At 49.7% G+C, this 19,271-nt stretch overlaps 1 protein-coding gene across 1 annotated transcript in view; it reads right to left on the reverse strand.

Annotated features, from left to right (window-relative positions):
- Window positions 1-19,271, reverse strand: part of LOC138661743 (olfactomedin-4-like) — a 53,593-nt gene that overhangs the window by 18,680 nt on the left and 15,642 nt on the right. The window contains exon 2 of the mRNA XM_069746633.1: window positions 2,517-2,666. Within this exon, the coding sequence (XP_069602734.1) occupies window positions 2,517-2,666 (150 nt within the window). The remainder of the gene's footprint in view (window positions 1-2,516; window positions 2,667-19,271) is intronic.

Raw genomic sequence — 19,271 nt, forward strand, 5'->3', positions numbered from 1 at the left:
TTCACCCTGCCAGGTATCACAGCCACACACACATTTCACACTCCAGTCCACCAGGGGGAGCTAAGGGTTCTATCTACTAGGCCACTCCTCATATTAGGGTAAAACTGGTGGGTTGGTTAGGAAGTGAGGCAGAACAAGGGGAGAGGAGTTCCTGGCTGGAGACTAGCGAGAAAGGTCTCCAGGCCGAGCTGGCTGGAGCAAGGCCCAGTCAGATCCAGACTACGGTCTGAGGAGGAGGGCAGAAGGCACAAGGAGCTGCACCTGCACGTGATTGCGGCAGCCTCCTAGGAAAGGACAAGAAGGGAAATGTGTCGTAGTGAGTGAGAAACGAAGTCGTAGCAACAGGAGTAACAAATCAGTGGGAGACTAGCTAGAAGCAGGCTGCCTCCCCCTGAAGTGCAGTGCTGGTGGCCGGAGCACTGAGGGAGTAACAGACTCTATGCTTTACTTCAGAGACCGGCAGGGCAGTCGGTTCCAAGCTGGCTGTCCGACCTAAGAGCCTAAGCAGACAAGGTGGCAATGCGGAGGATGGGCGACACTAGGGTCCCTATAAAATAGCCTCAGGCCACCACCGTCATACGGGTTTTGTCCTATCCATCTGGGGGACAGGAGAAGAGTAACAAGAGTGAGGACCCTATTAGGAGCTAATGCAAGTAGGGGCCTACTACGTTACTGTGCGCAAAGGGAAGGCTACTGATTTCCACCTGGCTCAGGGGACTCTGGAATTGCCATCAGACCGGCCGGACTCTGCCGACCCTGTAGCTTGGCACTCCGGACTGTGGATGCTGAAGCCTCCAGTAAAGGTAAAGAGACTGCACCCACTGTGTCCTCGTTATTCACCGCGTCTCGCATCGCCCACCATCAACATCTACACTACTGGGAAGCGCTGGGGAAGCACTTCACCTGTGGGAAGGTATTCCATCTAGCTGCCATAACATCACCCCAGTGGACCCCTAAGCAGCGTTGGTCACCCTGACCGAATACCACAGGTGGCGTCACGAACACTTGACAAACTTACATCACCATTAATTGGGCGCCCCTTAGCAGGGCCACGGACTGGGTCGGGCTACCGTGACATCCCCAGACAGAAGGGACCGAAGGACCCGTACCGAGTACCCCATTGCCCTGCGCCTGGGGGCGATCCATATTCTTACAATACCAGCCAACCAAACCCATATAATTCACTGCTTTTTACAAAGTTAATAAATAATACTGTTCCTCTTATTCAGCCCTTGCACCTTTATCATCAGCTCCTTCTACACAGTAGGATGTTCCCATAGCTCTTAATACAGAATTATGTCCCCCACATCCCCGCTCACACACAGTATGATGGCCGCCACAGACCCTCAAATGGTATGATCTCCCACAAGCCCCCACACATTATGATGTCCCACAGCTCTCTCACACACAGTATGATGGGCACTACAGACCCCCAAATGGTATGATCTCCCATAGGCCCTCAAACATTGTGATGTCTTATAGCTCTCCTTCACACAGAATGTATGGCCACCACAGACCCCCAAATGATATCATCTCCCATAGGCCCCCAAACATTATGATGTTTTATAGTTCTCCCTCACACAGTATGATGGCCCCCATAGTGCTCTAAAAGACTATGACCCCACAGCCCCCCCACACAGTATGATGTCTCCACATCTCTCCCAAACAAAAAAATCCTTCACATCACCCCAGCACGGTATGATGTCCCCAGACTTGTCTTTCCAAAAGAATTTATGGTCAATGAAAAAAAAAAAAAAAACATAACAAACAAACTGATTTGGTCCTTCCTTTGTGCAGACTAAGGCTATGTGCACACGTTGCGTATTTTTTGCGTTTTTTTGCGGAATTTCCCGATAAAAACGCAATAAAATCGCTAAAAAAATGCAAACAATATGCATCCTATCATTTAGAATGCATTCTGCATGTTTTGTGCACGTTTGTGTTTTTTTCCGCAAAAAAACGCATTCCGCAAAAAGAAGTAGCATGTTCATTATTTTTGCGGCTTTTTTGCGGATTTCCCATTAAATTGGAGTGTCCGGAAAAAAACGCAAAACATCCGCACAAAAAACGCGTAAAATCCGCGCAAAAAAACGCATGTGGATTTCTGTCCGAATTGTCAGGATTTTGTCAGGAAATTTCTGCAAGAAATCCTGACTTGTGCACATAGCCTTAAGACTCCATGCAGCCAGTATGATCTAGTGATATCATCATGCCTGCTGTGGTGAGACTCAAATGCACAAGCTGAATGGTGGAGCTGGGCACCAAACGGCTCCCTATTCCTCCATTGCTGATATTGAAATGCCAAGTAGGGTATCGCTGTGTTGTTCGGTCCCAGGGTTCCTTAACTTGCAACTGGTATGCCACTGTTTACAGTCCTTTGGCTGTGCCGGTCTCCAGGCCAGACATGAACAGTCAAAAGAATGGATGTGGCCCGTGGCCTGCAGTTTGCCTATGTCTGGTCTTCATCTATTACAAGGGGATGAGAATGGTAGATGTCCCAAAAATTCTCACTATACCTTTGTGATTTCCTGCTGGATGGTGAGACTCAGGTTCTGGTTGGATATTTCCAGGATTTCCAAACGATCTGCGGGGAATGTAGAATCTGGGAGACCCACGGAGCATTGACAGACCCCCAGATCATCCACAGAACCTTCAAAATTTTGAACCTGTTGAAAAATTACAATGTCAGTGTTTCATTGTGAAAATTATTTTATAGCATGTTTCTTCAATAGCATTTTAACTACTGATACAAATTTTCTAATGCAACTATTGAGCACTTGAAACAGCAAATTTGACAAATATGATTATATGGCATCACATACAAAATTGGGAAACATTTAATCGACTTCACAATAGAAATTGAAAGGGAGACAAAAATGTTTGACAAAACCTTGATGTTTACAAATTGCTATCCTTTTTTCTTAATGTATAGAATAGCATGTTCTACCTTGCTTTTCTATGAAGTTGGGTTCACAAAAAAGTATCCTTCTTTTATTACAGTTACAATATGTCACTCGGTGTATACTCTACCTTCCACAGCTTGATAAACAAGCTGTAAACAGCCTTGTCTTGCAGGATAGTGTTTTTCATTGGACTTTGTGTTGTATTAGTACTGGATATAATATAGTGCCATTATATGGGCATGGTGGACATAATACAGTGCGATCATTTGAGCATAGTTCTAGATATAATATACAGTAGAGCTATTACTGTTGCATTATTAGTTGCAGAAGTGATCACTAGGGTTGAGCGACCTTGACCTTTTTAGAGTCGAGTCGTGTTTCGTGAAACCCGACTATCTTAGAAGTCGAGTCGAGTGGAATCGGCCGATTATCGCGAAAAGTCGGGTATCGCCCGAAGCACGAAACCCAATGCAAGTCAATGGGGGAGCATAGTCGGCAGTGAGTGGAGGCCAGGAAAACACCTACACTGCCCATTTTAATGGCAAAAACATCCATTCTTGTTACAGAAGCTTGTCAATCTTAATTTATCTTATAATAATTGGAAGGCATTTGAAATTGGGGTCATTTGGCTAAAGTTGTGGGGGGTAGGGCTGGTTCAAGTAATTAGTGGGCCCAGTAAATCTGGACCACGTCACGGCAGTGGATCAGGGAGAGGTAAGTATTTCAACTTTGCAAGTGCTGTGATCCTGAGCAAGCAGGGGGGGCCCACTCGTTGGCATTGGCACTGGCACAGGGCCCCTCAAAGTACAGCGGTGTGTTTGCACGGCGGGGGCGCCTCCCACCGGCAGCAACACTTTTGCGTACTATGAGAGGCCCTGTGCCAGTGACGTCGCCAACTAGTATTCCTCCCCCCACCTGATGAAGGAACCTGCACTTTCATCTGCACCTTCCTCTTTGTCCCCGTGTAAGGTGGTATTGTATGCGGGAAGAGGAACCTGACTTTCAGCAGGGTCACAATCTTGCTGTGTAGCGTGCACGGGGAATTTTGCGTTATGGGTCAATGTACCAGCAGACTCATCTATCACTGGCTGGGCAATGGGCAGGATGAGGAGGAAACACAGATATAGGCCCAAAGAATAAAGTGGGCTAAATGCAGTTCAAAATTGGTAACACAGGACTAACCAGGGGGCATTGCAGTGGAGGACAACTGGAATGAGAGGCTGACACAGAGAGTAGGCCCAAATCAGTAAGTAGTCGAAATGCAGTTCAAAATTGGCAACCGTAGTAAACAGGCGGCACAGCTTTGTTCAGTGGAGGAGAACAGCAAGGAGTGGCAGACACCGATAGTAGGCCCCAACCCAACTAGTAGGCCAAATGCAGTCTAACATTAACAACTACTTAACGAGAGACTGAAAATGGAATTTCAGGACAGGAAACCAGGAGAACAGCAAGGAGTGGCAGACACCGATAGTAGGCCCCAAACCAACTAGTACGCCAAATGCAGTTGTTCCATTTAACTACAATTTAATGAGAGCCTGAAGATAGAAGTTCAGGAAAGGCAACCTGGAGAACACCTTGGAGTGTAACACACCATCTCTCTACACCCCATACCCAATTTGTAGGCCTAATGCAGTGTAGTTTCCAACAACTACTAAACGAGAGCATGAAGATCGAAGCAATGGAGAGGAAACCTGGGGAACACCTTGGAGTGGAACACACCATCTCTCTACACCCCATACCCAATTTGTAGGCCTAATGCAGCGTAGTTTCCAACAACTACTAAACGAGAGCATGAAGATCGAAGCTCAGGAAAGGCAACCTGGAGAACACCTTGGAGTGGAACACACCATCTCTCTACACCCCATACCCAATTTGTAGGCCTAATGCAGCGTAGTTTCCAACAACTACTAAACGAGAGCATGAAGATCGAAGCTCAGGAAAGGCAACCTGGAGAACACCTTGGAGTGTAACACACCATCTCTCTACACCCCATACCCAATTTGTAGGCCTAATGCAGTGTAGTTTCCAACAACTACTAAACGAGAGCATGAAGATCGAAGCTCAGGAAAGGCAACCTGGAGAACACCTTGGAGTGTAACACACCATCTCTCTACACCCCATACCCAATTTGTAGGCCTAATGCAGCGTAGTTTCCAACAACTACTAAACGAGAGCATGAAGATCGAAGCAATGGAGAGGAAACCTGGGGAACACCTTGGAGTGTAACACACCATCTCTCTACACCCCGTACCCAATTTGTAGGCCTAATGCAGTGTAGTTTTCTACAACTACTAAACGAGAGCATGAAGAACGAAGCAATGTGGATGAAACCTGAGGAACACCTTGGAGTGTAACACACCATCTCTCTACACCCCATACCCAATTTGTAGGCCTAATGCAGTGTAGTTTTCTACAACTACTAAACGAGAGCATGAAGATCGAAGCAATGTGGACGAAACCTGAGGAACACTTTGGAGTGTAACACACCATCTCTCTACACCCCATACCCAATTTGTAGGCCTAATGCAGCGTAGTTTCCAACAACTACTAAACGAGAGCATGAAGATCGAAGCTCAGGAAAGGCAACCTGGAGAACACCTTGGAGTGGAACACACCATCTCTCTACACCCCATACCCAATTTGTAGGCCTAATGCAGTGTAGTTTCCAACAACTACTAAATGAGAGCATGAAGATCGAAGCAATGGAGAGGAAACCTGGGGAACACCTTGGAGTGTAACACACCATCTCTCTACACCCCATACCCAATTTGTAGGCCTAATGCAGTGTAGTTTCCAACAACTACTAAACGAGAGCATGAAGATCGAAGCAATGGAGAGGAAACCTGGGGAACACCTTGGAATGTAACACACCATCTCTCTACACCCCATACCCAATTTGTAGGCCTAATGCAGTGTAGTTTCCAACAACTACTAAACGAGAGCATGAAGATCTAAGCAATGGAGAGGAAACCTGGGGAACACCTTGGAGTGTAACACACCATCTCTCTACACCCCATACCCAATTTGTAGGCCTAATGCAGCGTAGTTTCCAACAACTACTAAACGAGAGCATGAAGATCGAAGCTCAGGAAAGGCAACCTGGAGAACACCTTGGAGTGGAACACACCATTTCTCTACACCCTATACCCAATTTGTAGGCCTAATGCAGCGTAGTTTCCAACAACTACTAAAGGAGAGCATGAAGATCGAAGCAATGGAGAGGAAACCTGGGGAACACCTTGGAGTGTAACACACCATCTCTCTACACCCCATACCCAATTTGTAGGCCTAATGCAGCGTAGTTTCCAACAACTACTAAACGAGAGCATGAAGATCGAAGCTCAGGAAAGGCAACCTGGAGAACACCTTGGAGTGGAACACACCATCTCTCTACACCCCATACCCAATTTGTAGGCCTAATGCAGTGTAGTTTTCTACAACTACTAAACGAGAGCATGAAGATCGAAGCAATGTGGACGAAACCTGAGGAACACCTTGGAGTGTAACACACCATCTCTCTACACCCCATACCCAATTTGTAGGCCTAATGCAGCGTAGTTTCCAACAACTACTAAACGAGAGCATGAAGATCGAAGCTCAGGAAAGGCAACCTGGAGAACACCTTGGAGTGTAACACACCATCTCTCTACACCCCATACCCAATTTGTAGGCCTAATTGTTAGGAGTCGAGTTTCCTCTGCTGCACAGGGGGAATCTCGATCCGTCTCCGCTGCGGTCTCCCATTCTCCTCCAGCCGCAGTGGAGCCTGCTCAGCAGGGACGTCGATCCCAGCGTCTCGCTCAGTCTGACTCTGTGAGAAGAGTTACTGCTGCTTCTCCAGCTTCTGCCTTTAAAGCCAATACTGGTCAGCAGCGAGTGGACTTCTCTGGGACTAAGTCCTTGTCTGCGCACACTGAGCATGCCCAGGGCAAGATCTCCCGTTGGAGATCGAGGGTCATGTGCTCAGACTCTGCAGCGCATTCTATTGGTCCTCTTGGCAGGTCTTGGAAGGGCAAAGTTTCTGTGGCCGCTTTCTGTCCTGCAGCTATATAAACTGCGCATGACCGCACGGCCATGCGCTAGTGTACAACTTTATACGTGTGTTTGCTGTGAGTGCAAGTCGTCCTTTAAATACCCCTACCCTACTGTATGATTGTTCGCGTATGGTGTATGGCTGCTATCTAGCGCCCGACTTAACACTCAACGTGTCACACACGTGTCAGCGTCCTCTGCTGTGACCGCCAGTGCGGCGCCACGCGCCTGTGTGCGCTTCCTGACCCATGTCTGGGTACTTAGTGGTGCCTGCCAGCACGGCACAGTTTGCACTTCGGTGCCTCTATTGTATATACTTTTCACACCCAGTTGTGGTGTAGTGCCAGCAAGGGTCTAATCGGACTACTATCCCTGTTGGGGTCTAGTTCGCTGACCACTTGCTCGCGCTCTATGTGCGGTACCGCGATCCTGTGACGCAACAGGATCGCTTTCTTCACGCTGGGTGAGGTTTAACCCACGCGTGTATACTTATGAGTACCGCCATATCGTCTGTCATGTCCTAGCAGCAGGTTTCACCTGCACGGTGGACCCCGGACTGCGAACGCATCCATTACATCTCTCTTGGTGCGTTCCGCCAGTCCTAACATTAATGCAGTGTAGTTTCCAACAACTACTAAACGAGAGCATGAAGATCGAAGCAATGGAGAGGAAACCTGGGGAACACCTTGGAGTGTAACACACCATCTCTCTACACCCCATACCCAATTTGTAGGCCTAATGCAGCGTAGTTTCCAACAACTACTAAACGAGAGCATGAAGATCGAAGCAATGGAGAGGAAACCTGGGGAACACCTTGGAGTGGAACACACCATCTCTCTACACCCCATACCCAATTTGTAGGCCTAATACAGCGTAGTTTCCAACAACTACTAAACGAGAGCATGAAGATCGAAGCTCAGGAAAGGCAACCTGGAGAACACCTTGGAGTGGAACACACCATCTCTCTACACCCCATACCCAATTTGTAGGCCTAATGCAGCGTAGTTTCCAACAACTACTAAACGAGAGCCGGAAGATCGAAGCTCAGGAAAGGCAACCTGGGGAACACCTTGGAGTGGAACACACCATCTCTCTACACCCCATACCCAATTTGTAGGTCTAATGCAGCGTAGTTTCCAACAACTACTAAACGAGAGCATGATGATCGAAGCATTGGCGAGGAAACCTGGGGAACACCTTGGAGTGGAACACACCATCTCTCTACAGTGGAACACACCATCTCTCTACACCCCATACCCAATTTGTAGGCCTAATGTAGTGTATTTTCCAACAACTACTAAACGAGAGCATGAAGATCGAAGCAATGTGGACGAAACCTGAGGAACACCTTGGAGTGTAACACACCATCTCTCTACACCCCATACCCAATTTGTAGGCCTAATGCAGCGTAGTTTCCAACAACTACTAAACGAGAGCATGAAGATCGAAGCTCAGGAAAGGCAACCTGGAGAACACCTTGGAGTGTAACACACCATCTCTCTACACCCCATACCCAATTTGTAGGCCTAATTGTTAGGAGTCGAGTTTCCTCTGCTGCACAGGGGGAATCTCGATCCGTCTCCGCTGCGGTCTCCCATTCTCCTCCAGCCGCAGTGGAGCCTGCTCAGCAGGGACGTCGATCCCAGCGTCTCGCTCAGTCTGACTCTGTGAGAAGAGTTACTGCTGCTTCTCCAGCTTCTGCCTTTAAAGCCAATACTGGTCAGCAGCGAGTGGACTTCTCTGGGACTAAGTCCTTGTCTGCGCACACTGAGCATGCCCAGGGCAAGATCTCCCGTTGGAGATCGAGGGTCATGTGCTCAGACTCTGCAGCGCATTCTATTGGTCCTCTTGGCAGGTCTTGGAAGGGCAAAGTTTCTGTGGCCGCTTTCTGTCCTGCAGCTATATAAACTGCGCATGACCGCACGGCCATGCGCTAGTGTACAACTTTATACGTGTGTTTGCTGTGAGTGCAAGTCGTCCTTTAAATACCCCTACCCTACTGTATGATTGTTCGCGTATGGTGTATGGCTGCTATCTAGCGCCCGACTTAACACTCAACGTGTCACACACGTGTCAGCGTCCTCTGCTGTGACCGCCAGTGCGGCGCCACGCGCCTGTGTGCGCTTCCTGACCCATGTCTGGGTACTTAGTGGTGCCTGCCAGCACGGCACAGTTTGCACTTCGGTGCCTCTATTGTATATACTTTTCACACCCAGTTGTGGTGTAGTGCCAGCAAGGGTCTAATCGGACTACTATCCCTGTTGGGGTCTAGTTCGCTGACCACTTGCTCGCGCTCTATGTGCGGTACCACGATCCTGTGACGCAACAGGATCGCTTTCTTCACGCTGGGTGAGGTTTAACCCACGCGTGTATACTTATGAGTACCGCCATATCGTCTGTCATGTCCTAGCAGCAGGTTTCACCTGCACGGTGGACCCCGGACTGCGAACGCATCCATTACATCTCTCTTGGTGCGTTCCGCCAGTCCTAACATTAATGCAGTGTAGTTTCCAACAACTACTAAACGAGAGCATGAAGATCGAAGCAATGGAGAGGAAACCTGGGGAACACCTTGGAGTGTAACACACCATCTCTCTACACCCCATACCCAATTTGTAGGCCTAATGCAGTGTAGTTTTCTACAACTACTAAACGAGAGCATGAAGATCGAAGCAATGTGGACGAAACCTGAGGAACACCTTGGAGTGTAACACACTATCTCTCTACACCCCATACCCAATTTGTAGGCCTAATGCAGCGTAGTTTCCAACAACTACTAAACGAGAGCATGAAGATCGAAGCTCAGGAAAGGCAACCTGGAGAACACCTTGGAGTGGAACACACCATCTCTCTACACCCCATACCCAATTTGTAGGCCTAATGCAGTGTAGTTTCCAACAACTACTAAATGAGAGCATGAAGATCGAAGCAATGGAGAGGAAACCTGGGGAACACCTTGGAGTGTAACACACCATCTCTCTACACCCCATACCCAATTTGTAGGCCTAATGCAGTGTAGTTTCCAACAACTACTAAACGAGAGCATTAAGATCGATGCAATTGCGAGGAAACCTGGTGCACACCTTGGGGAGGCAGACACCGTTAGTAGGCCCTACCAAAGTTGTACCCCCAATGCAGTTTTAAAATTCCTAGAGGCTGAAAACAAGACTATTGACGCTCTGCTTTTTTCAAAGGAACACAGCTGAATTGAGTGGCGCAGACAGACACAGGTAGTAGGACTCAAACCAAAAATGTGGCTCACTGCAGCTTAAAAAAGTTACAGGGGTACACAAGCAGCAGTGCTCTGGGCAGTGGAAGACAATTTCAATAGTGGACCGCAGACAGACTTTGTACGCCTACTATTAAAAAAAGGATGCTCTATGCAATTAAAAATAGGTTCCAGGGGTCCACGGGCAGCAGTGGTGTGGTCAGTGGACGAGTATTGGAAGGAGGGACCGCAGACAGGCTTCGAAGGCCTAACATAAAAAAATAGGGCTGTTGGCAATTTAAAATTGGTTCCAGTGATACAAGGGCAGCAGTACAATGGTCAGTGGAGGCCTAGTGGAAGGAGGGACCGCAGACAGGCTTCGAAGGCCTAACATAAACAAATAGGGCTGTTGGCAATTTAAAATTGGTTCCAGGGGTACACGGGCAGCAGTACAATGGTCAGTGGAGGCCTAGTGGAAGGAGGGACCGCAGACAGGCTTCGAAGGCCTAACATAACAAAAATGTCAATACAATGGTATTGTCAGTGCTAGGCATTGAAGGATGTCAGCGCATAGACTAAACATTGGTGGAGCTGTGAGAGATAATTTTGCAAGTGGTAGAGCACTGTTTGAGCTGGGGGGGAAGGGAAATGTCTTGTGGCCAGCGGTACAGGCCAAGGGCCCCTCATATTACAACGGTGTGTCTGACGTTGGGTGCGCACCACCACCGCCAGAGACACTTTATTGTACTATGAGGGACCCAGTGGCAGTGCCGTCGACCAAAAGCAGGCACACCCACCTCTTCAGACAAACAGCACTCTCACGGGTGCTGGCGCCAAGTGGCGATACCACGGCCCCGTGTGGGGAGTTTGGCATACATGTCGTATGCTGGACAATCAGGTGCAGAAAATTACGAGATTGGAAAAGTCATTCAGAATAGTCCACAGGCAAGACCTTTTCATAGGAAAGCTAGGTGTCAGCCGGGCAAGGTGGGGCAAAAGATTTCGAAATCCAGTTGTGGTTCATTTTAATGAAGGTTAGATCATCAACATTTTGGGTAACCAGACGAGTCCTTTTTTCGGTTAATATTGAACCTGCAGCACTGAATACTCTTTCTGATAGGACACTAGCTGCCGGGCAAGCAAGCTCCTGCAATGCATATTCTGCCAATTCTGGCCAGGTGTCTAATTTTGATGCCCAGTAATCAAATGGGAATGACGGTTGAGGGAGAACATCGATAAGGGATGAAAAATAGTTTGTAACCATACTGGACAAATGTTGTCTCCTGTCACTTTGAATTGATACTGCAGTACCTGTCCTGTCTGCGGTCATAGCAAAATCACTCCACAACCTGGTCAAAAAACCCCTCTGGCCAACGCCACTTCTGATTTCTGCCCCTCTAACAACTCTGGTCTGCTGGCCCCTGCAGCTCGTGTGAGAACGATCACGGGCGCTGTGTGCAGGGAATGCCAGAAGCAAACGGTCAACAAGAGTTGATTGTTTGGTTGCTAATATTAGTTCCAAGTTCTCATGTGGCATTATATTTTGCAATTTGCCTTTATAGCGAGGATCAAGGAGGCAGGCCAACCAGTAATCGTCATCGTTCATCATGTTAGTAATGCGTGTGTCCCTTTTGAGGATACGTAAGGCATAATCCACCATGTGGGCCAAAGTTCCAGTTCTCAAATCTGCGGTTGTGCTTGGTTGAGGGGCAGTTTCAGGCAAATCCACGTCACTTGTGTCCCTCCAAAAACCAGAACCCGGCCTTGCCGCGCCAACAATTTCCAGTGGCCCCGGAAAAGCTTCCTCATTAAAAATATAATCATCCCCATCATCCTCGTCGTCCTCCTCCTCCTCCTCTTCGCCCGCTACCTCGTCCTGTACACTGCCCTGGCCAGACAATGGCTGACTGTCATCAAGGCTTTCCTCTTCCTCAGCTGCAGACGCCTGATCCTTTATGTGCGTCAAACTTTGCATCAGCAGACGCATTAGGGGGATGCTCATGCTTATTATGGCGTTGTCTGCACTAACCAGCCGTGTGCATTCCTCAAAACACTGAAGGACTTGGCACATGTCTTGAATCTTCGACCACTGCACACCTGACAACTCCATGTCTGCCATCCTACTGCCTGCCCGTGTATGTGTATCCTCCCACAAAAACATAACAGCCCACCTCTGTTCGCACAGTCTCTGAAGCATGTGCAGTGTTGAGTTCCACCTTGTTGCAACGTCTATGATTAGGCGATGCTGGGGAAGGTTCAAAGAACGCTGATAGGTCTGCATACGGCTGGAGTGTACGGGCGAACGGTGGATATGTGAGCAAAGTCCACGCACTTTGAGGAGCAGGTCGGATAACCCCGGATAACTTTTCAGGAAGCACTGCACCACCAGGTTTAAGGTGTGAGCCAGGCAAGGAATGTGTTTCAGTTGGGAAAGGGAGATGGCAGCAATGAAATTCCTTCCGTTATCACTCACTACCTTGCCTGCCTCAAGATCTACAGTGCCCAGCCACGACTGCGTTTCTTTCTGCAAGAACTCGGACAGAACTTCCGCGGTGTGTCTGTTGTCGCCCAAACACTTCATAGCCAATACAGCCTGCTGACGTTTGCCAGTAGCTACCCCATAATGGGAGACCTGGTGTGCAACAGTGGCCGCTGCGGATGGAGTGGTTGTGCGACTGCGGTCTGTGGACGAGCTCTCGCTTCTGCAGGAGGACGAGGAGGAGGAGGAGGGGGTGTGAACGGCTACAGCCAACTGTTTCCTAGACCGTGGGCTAGGCAGAACTGTTCCAAACTTGCTGTCCCCTGTGGACCCTGCATCCACAACATTCACCCAGTGTGCCGTGATGGACACGTAACGTCCCTGGCCATGCCTACTGGTCCATGCATCTGTTGTCAGGTGCACCTTTGTGCTCACAGATTGCCTGAGTGCATGGACGATGCGCTCTTTAACATGCTGGTGGAGGGCTGGGATGGCTTTTCTGGAAAAAAAGTGTCGACTGGGTAGCTCGTAGCGTGGTACAGCGTAGTCCATCAGGGCTTTGAAAGCTTCGCTTTCAACTAACCGGTAGGGCATCATCTCTAACGAGATTAGTCTAGCTATGTGGGCGTTCAAACCCTGTGTACGCGGATGCGAGGCTAAGTACTTCCTTTTTCTAACCATAGTCTCATGTAGGGTGAGCTGGACTGGAGAGCTGGAGATCGTGGAACTAGCGGGGGTGCCGGTGGACATGGCAGACTGAGAGACGGTGGGAGATGGTATTGTTGCCGCCGGTGCCCTAGATGCAGTGTTTCCTACTACGAAACTGGTGATTCCCTGACCCTGACTGCTTTGGCCTGGCAAAGAAACCTGCACAGATACTGCAGGTGGTGCGGAAAATGGTGGCCCTACACTGCCGGAAGGGATGTTGCGTTGATGACTAGCTTCATTGGCCGAGGGTGCTACAACCTTAAGGGACGTTTGGTAGTTAGTCCAAGCTTGCAAATGCATGGTGGTTAAATGTCTATGCATGCAACTTGTTGTTAGGGCTAGCGGAACGCACCGAGTAGAAATAGATATTTATTATTAATGGTGCGTTCGCAGCCCGGGGTCCACCGTGCAGGAAGAACCTGCTGCTAGTGAATGGTGGCACAATATGGCGGTGTAGACTAGCTCTGTTACCTCACAGAGCAGCCGCGAGAGGAAAGCACTGCGCCCTGTTAGCCTCACAGGAGCACAAGCTTACTGCCAAGCTGATTGCGTGTTGCTTAACCACAGACTGCTATCTCCTCACCGGAGAAGCCGGTATTCTAGGGGTTTATTTCAGCCGGGTCCCTGAACACACTCATACAATCTCCTCACCGGAGGTGCCGGTATTCTAGGGGCTTATTTCAGCCGGGTCCCTGAACACACTTATGCTAACCACACTGGCGCAAAGCACATATGACTTGATACTAGCGCATGGCCGTGCGGTCATGCGCAGTTTATATAGCTGCAACACAGGAAGTGGCCATAGAACTTTTGCCCTTCCAAGACCTGCCAAGAGGACCAATGGAATGTGCCGCAGAGCCTGAGCACATGACCCTCGATCTCCAACGGGAGATCTTGCCCTGGGCATGCTCAGTGTGTGCAGATAAGGACTTAGTCCCAGAGAAGTCCGCTCGCTGCTGACCAGTATAGGCTTTAAAGGCAGAAGCTGGAGAAGCAGCAGTAACTCTTCTCACAGAGTCAGACTGAGCGAGACGCTGGGATCGACGTCCCTGCTGAGCAGACTCCACTGCGGCTGGAGGAGAATGGGAGACCGCAGCGGAGATGGATTGAGATTCCCCCTGTGCAGCAGAGGAAATTCGACTCCTAACATCACCCCCCCTCCTAGGGCCCCTCCCCTCCTTGGGCCTCGCTACGTTCGAAGGCAGCAATGAGCTGCGGAGCCCGAATGTGCTCAACAGGCTCCCAGGACCTGTCCTCGGGACCATAACCCTTCCAGTCCACCAAATAAAATTTTTTACCACGCACCACCTTGCACCCCAAAATAGCATTCACCTCATAATCGTCCGAAGACGAACCCGATGTCCCAGCAGATGACTCGGAGAACCGGGACATATACACGGGTTTCAATAGGGACACATGAAAGGTGTCGGTGATACCCAGGTGTGGCGGAAGGGCCAAACGATAGACCACAGGATTAACCTGCTCGAGGACCTTGAATGGGCCCAAGTAGCGAGGAGCAAATTTAGTGGACTCAACTCGCAGCCTGATGTTACGGGCGGAGAGCCACACCAAGTCGCCAGGAGCAAAGGTCGGGGCAGGACGCCGATGTGCATCGGCGGAGGACCTCATTCTCTCCTTCGAGGCCCGAATGGCATCCTGAGTGCGGTCCCAAATGTCCCGTGCCTCCACTGCCCAGTCTGCCACCCTGGAGTCAGCAGAGGACACGGGCATAGGCACAGGAACCCGCGGATGCTGGCCGTAATTAAGGAGGAAAGGAGTCTGACCGGTGGAGTCGGCTACAGCATTATTAAGGGCGAACTCTGCCCATGGTAATAAAGATGCCCAGTCATCCTGCCTGGCAGAAACAAAATGTCGTAGATATGTGACCAGAGTCTGATTGGCCCTCTCTACCAACCCATTCGTCTCGGGATGATATGCGGAAGAGAGATTTAACTCAATGCTGAGAAGACGACGAACCTCTCCAGAACCGAGACGCAAACTGGGGACCCCAGTCACTGACAATTTTGTCTGGCATGCCGTGTAGGCGGAAGATGTGTCTTATGAACAACGCTGCCAAGGCCCGTGCAGAAGGTAACCGTGGGAGCGGCACCAAGTGCACCATTTTCGAGAAATGATCGGTAATAACCCAAATGACGGTACAGCCGCGAGACTTGGGCAAACCCACTACAAAGTCCATCCCGACCATCTCCCAGGGCCTGTCTGCCACCGGCAAGGGATAGAGTAACCCAGACGGCCGTTGTCGAGGAGACTTATTTTTGGCGCATGAGACACACGCCAGAACGTAATCTCTGACATCTCGCAGCATATGCGGCCACCAGTACGTCCTCGCCAGCAGCTCAGATGTCCTTTTTGTCCCAAAGTGTCCACCCACCCTGGAGGAATGAGCCCAAGAGAGAACCTCCGGTCGCAAATTTATGGGCACAAAAGTCTTGCCCGGAGGCACAGACTCAAGCGACACCGGAGCAACGGTTCTCAAGCTCTCAGAAGGAACAATAAGCCGAGGCTCTCCTTCCTCCTCCTCAGATGACACAACAGAGCGAGAAAGAGCATCAGCTCGAATGTTCTTCTCCCCAGCGACATAATGGAGGGTGAAGTGGAATCGGGAGAAGAATAAGGACCATCTGGCCGCTGGGCTGTTTGCAAATATAGCAAATTTTTGTGGTCTGTAAATACTTGAAAGGGAAAACGAGCCCCCTCCAAGAGATGTCTCCACTCAGAGAAAGCCAATTTCATCACTAGCAACTCCCTGTCCCCGATGGAATAATTCCTCTCCGCTGGTGTGAAGGTCTTGGAGAAGAAGAAGCACGGATGCTTCCGACCTTGAGCATCCTTTTGGAAGAGGACTGCTCCAGCACCAACGGAAGAGGCATCCACCTCCATTATAAACGGCTTATCGACATCGGGACGATGTAGGATGGGAGCGCTAGCAAAATGAGACTTAGTAGAAGAAAAGGCCCTGGAGACCTCTTCAGACCACACTTTGGGATTTGCTCCCTTCTTGGTGAGGGCTACCAAGGGAGCTACCAAAGTTGAGAAATGGGGAATGAACTGGCGGTAATAATTAATGAACCCCATAAAGCGCTGCACCGCTTTAAGTGAATGAGGTTCTTGCCAGTCCATCACAGCCTGTAGTTTGGCAGGATCCATAGCCAATCCCTGGGCAGAGATGATATAGCCCAGGAAAGGTAAAGACTCCTGCTCAAACACACACTTCTCCAACTTTGCGTAAAGAGAGTTTGCCCGTAAGAGGTCGAAGACTCTGCCAACATCTCTCTGGTGGGAGTCAATATCTGGAGAGAAGATGAGAATATCATCCAGATAGACTACGACCGAGGTGGAAAGCATATCCCGGAAGATGTCGTTGACAAAGTCTTGGAAAACGGCTGGGGCGTTACAGAGCCCGAAGGGCATCACCAGATACTCATAGTGCCCATCTCTGGTGTTAAACGCCGTCTTCCATTATTCCCCCTCACGAATGCGAATCAGGTTATAAGCTCCCCGCAGGTCTAATTTGGTAAATACCTTAGCTCCCCGTAGCCTATCAAAAAGCTCAGAAATCAGGGGCAGCGGGTACTTATTCTTAACGGTGATGGCGTTAAGACCCCTGTAGTCTATGCAAGGACGCAATTCTCCATTCTTCTTCTGTACGAAGAAGAACCCTGCCCCTGCTGGTGACACTGACTTCCTAATAAATCCTCTTGCCAAATTCTCCTGGATGTATTGGGACATAGCCTCCGTCTCCGGGAGAGAGAGGGGATAGACACGTCCCCGAGGAGGTTCTGCTCCAGGCAAGAGATCTATAGGACAGTCATAGGGACGGTGAGGCGGAAGGGTCTCCGCGGCCTTTTTGGAGAAGACGTCTGCATAAGACCAATAGTATTTGGGGAGAGTAGAGAGATCTGCGGGTATCTCAGTGGTGGAAACCTGAACGCACTCTTTCACACATCTGCCCTTACAGGATTCACTCCAACCCAATATCCTCCCAGAGGTCCACTCAATATGTGGGGAGTGGAAACGGAGCCAGGGTATTCCCAGCAGAATCTCATCCATTCCCTCGGGAAGGACAAGAAGGGAAATAATCTCCTGGTGGGATGGGGACATGGCTAAAGTGAAAGGGACAGTCTGATGTGTGATCTGTAATGGAAGTGTCGACCCATTCACCACTCTAACGGTTACTGGTTTGGCAAGCATAACCAGAGGTATTGCGTGGCGCAGAGCAAAAGCAGAAGACATAAAATTTCCCTCTGCTCCTGAATCCACACAAAGCTCTACTGTAAGAGTGGATGTGCCTAACAGGATTGTCCCTTTAAAGGACAATTTTGAGGAAAATGCCGCAGTGTCCAGTGAACCTCCTCCAATGGACACTAGACGCAATCGTTTTCCCGACCGCCGTGGACATTTATTAGCGTAATGTCCCGGTTGCTGGCAATTTTTACATACCACAGGTACTCGAACGGTCTGAGACCTAGGTCCCGCTCGAGAAACCTCCATTGCCTCATGGGAGTCGGACGCCATAACAGGAGATTCTAGAGGTTTGGCAAAGGTGGGAGCCAGCCGAAACCTCTGCCTACACTGGGTCCGCTCCAACCTCCGCTCGTTAAAACGGAGATCGATGCGGGTAGCTATAGTAATAAGCTCCTCCAGTGTGGCGGGAATCTCCCTGGTGGCCAAGGCGTCCTTCACATGATCTGCCAGTCCTTTCCAGAACACCGGAATAAGGACTTTATCCGGCCATTCCAGCTCAGAAGCTAGAGTCCGGAATAGGATGGCAAACTGGCTGACCATGGACGAAGCCTGAGTAATTGCCAACAATTGGAGCGCGGTATCGTGGGTGACACGGGGTCCCAGAAAGACCTGCCTCAGAGCGTCCAGGAAGATAGGAGCACTCTGTACCACACGATCACCACGTTCCCAAAGCGGCGTTGCCCACTCCAACGCCCTGCCCGACAAGAGAGATATAATGAATCCCACTTTCGCCCATTCCGTAGGAAAACGTGCAGCCAGCAGCTCGAGATGTATGGAGTAGAGTTGAGCGACCTTGACCTTTTTAGAGTCGAGCCGGGTTTTGCGAAACCCGACTATCTCAAAAGTCGGGTCGAGTGAAATCAGCCGATTATGACGTAAAGTCGGGATCGACCGAAAAACGAAACCCAATGCAAATCAATGGGGCAGCATAGTCGGCAGTGAGTGGGGGCCAGGAAAACACCTAGAGTGCCCATTTTAATGTCAAAACCATCCATTCTTCTTAATGAAGCTTGTCAAGTGTAATTTACCTTATAATAATTGGAAGGCATTTGAAATTGGGGGTCATTTGGCTAAAGTTGTGGTGGGTAGGGCTGGTTCAAGTAATTAGTGGGCCCAGGAAATCTGGACCACGTCACGGCAGTGGAGCAGGGAGAGGTAAGTATTTCAACTTTGCAAGTGCTGTGAACCTGAGCAAGCAGGGGGGGCCCACTCGTTGGCATTGGCACTGGCACAGGGCCCCTCAAAGTACAGCGGTGTGTTTGCACGGCGGGGGCGCCTCCCACCGGCAGCAACACTTTTGCGTACCATGAGAGGCCCTGTGCCAGTGACGTCGCCAACTAGTATTCCTCCCCCCACCTGATGAAGGAACCTGCACTTTCATCTGCACCTTCCTGTTTGTCCCCGTGTAAGGTGGTATGGTATGCGGGAAGAGGAACCTGACTTTCAGCAGGGTCACAATCTTGCAGTGTAGCGTGCACGGGAAATGTTGCGTTATGGGTCAATGTACCAGCAGACTCATCTATCACTGGCTGGGCAATGGGCAGGATGAGGAGGAAACACAGATATAGGCCCAAAGAATAAAGTGGGCTAAATGCAGTTCAAAATTGGTAACACAGGACTAATCAGGGGGCATTGCAGTGGAGGACAACTGGAATGAGAGGCTGACAGAGAGTTG

This window comes from Ranitomeya imitator, chromosome 2, assembly GCF_032444005.1.
Source record: "Ranitomeya imitator isolate aRanImi1 chromosome 2, aRanImi1.pri, whole genome shotgun sequence".
NCBI classification, from domain to species: domain Eukaryota; kingdom Metazoa; phylum Chordata; class Amphibia; order Anura; family Dendrobatidae; genus Ranitomeya; species Ranitomeya imitator.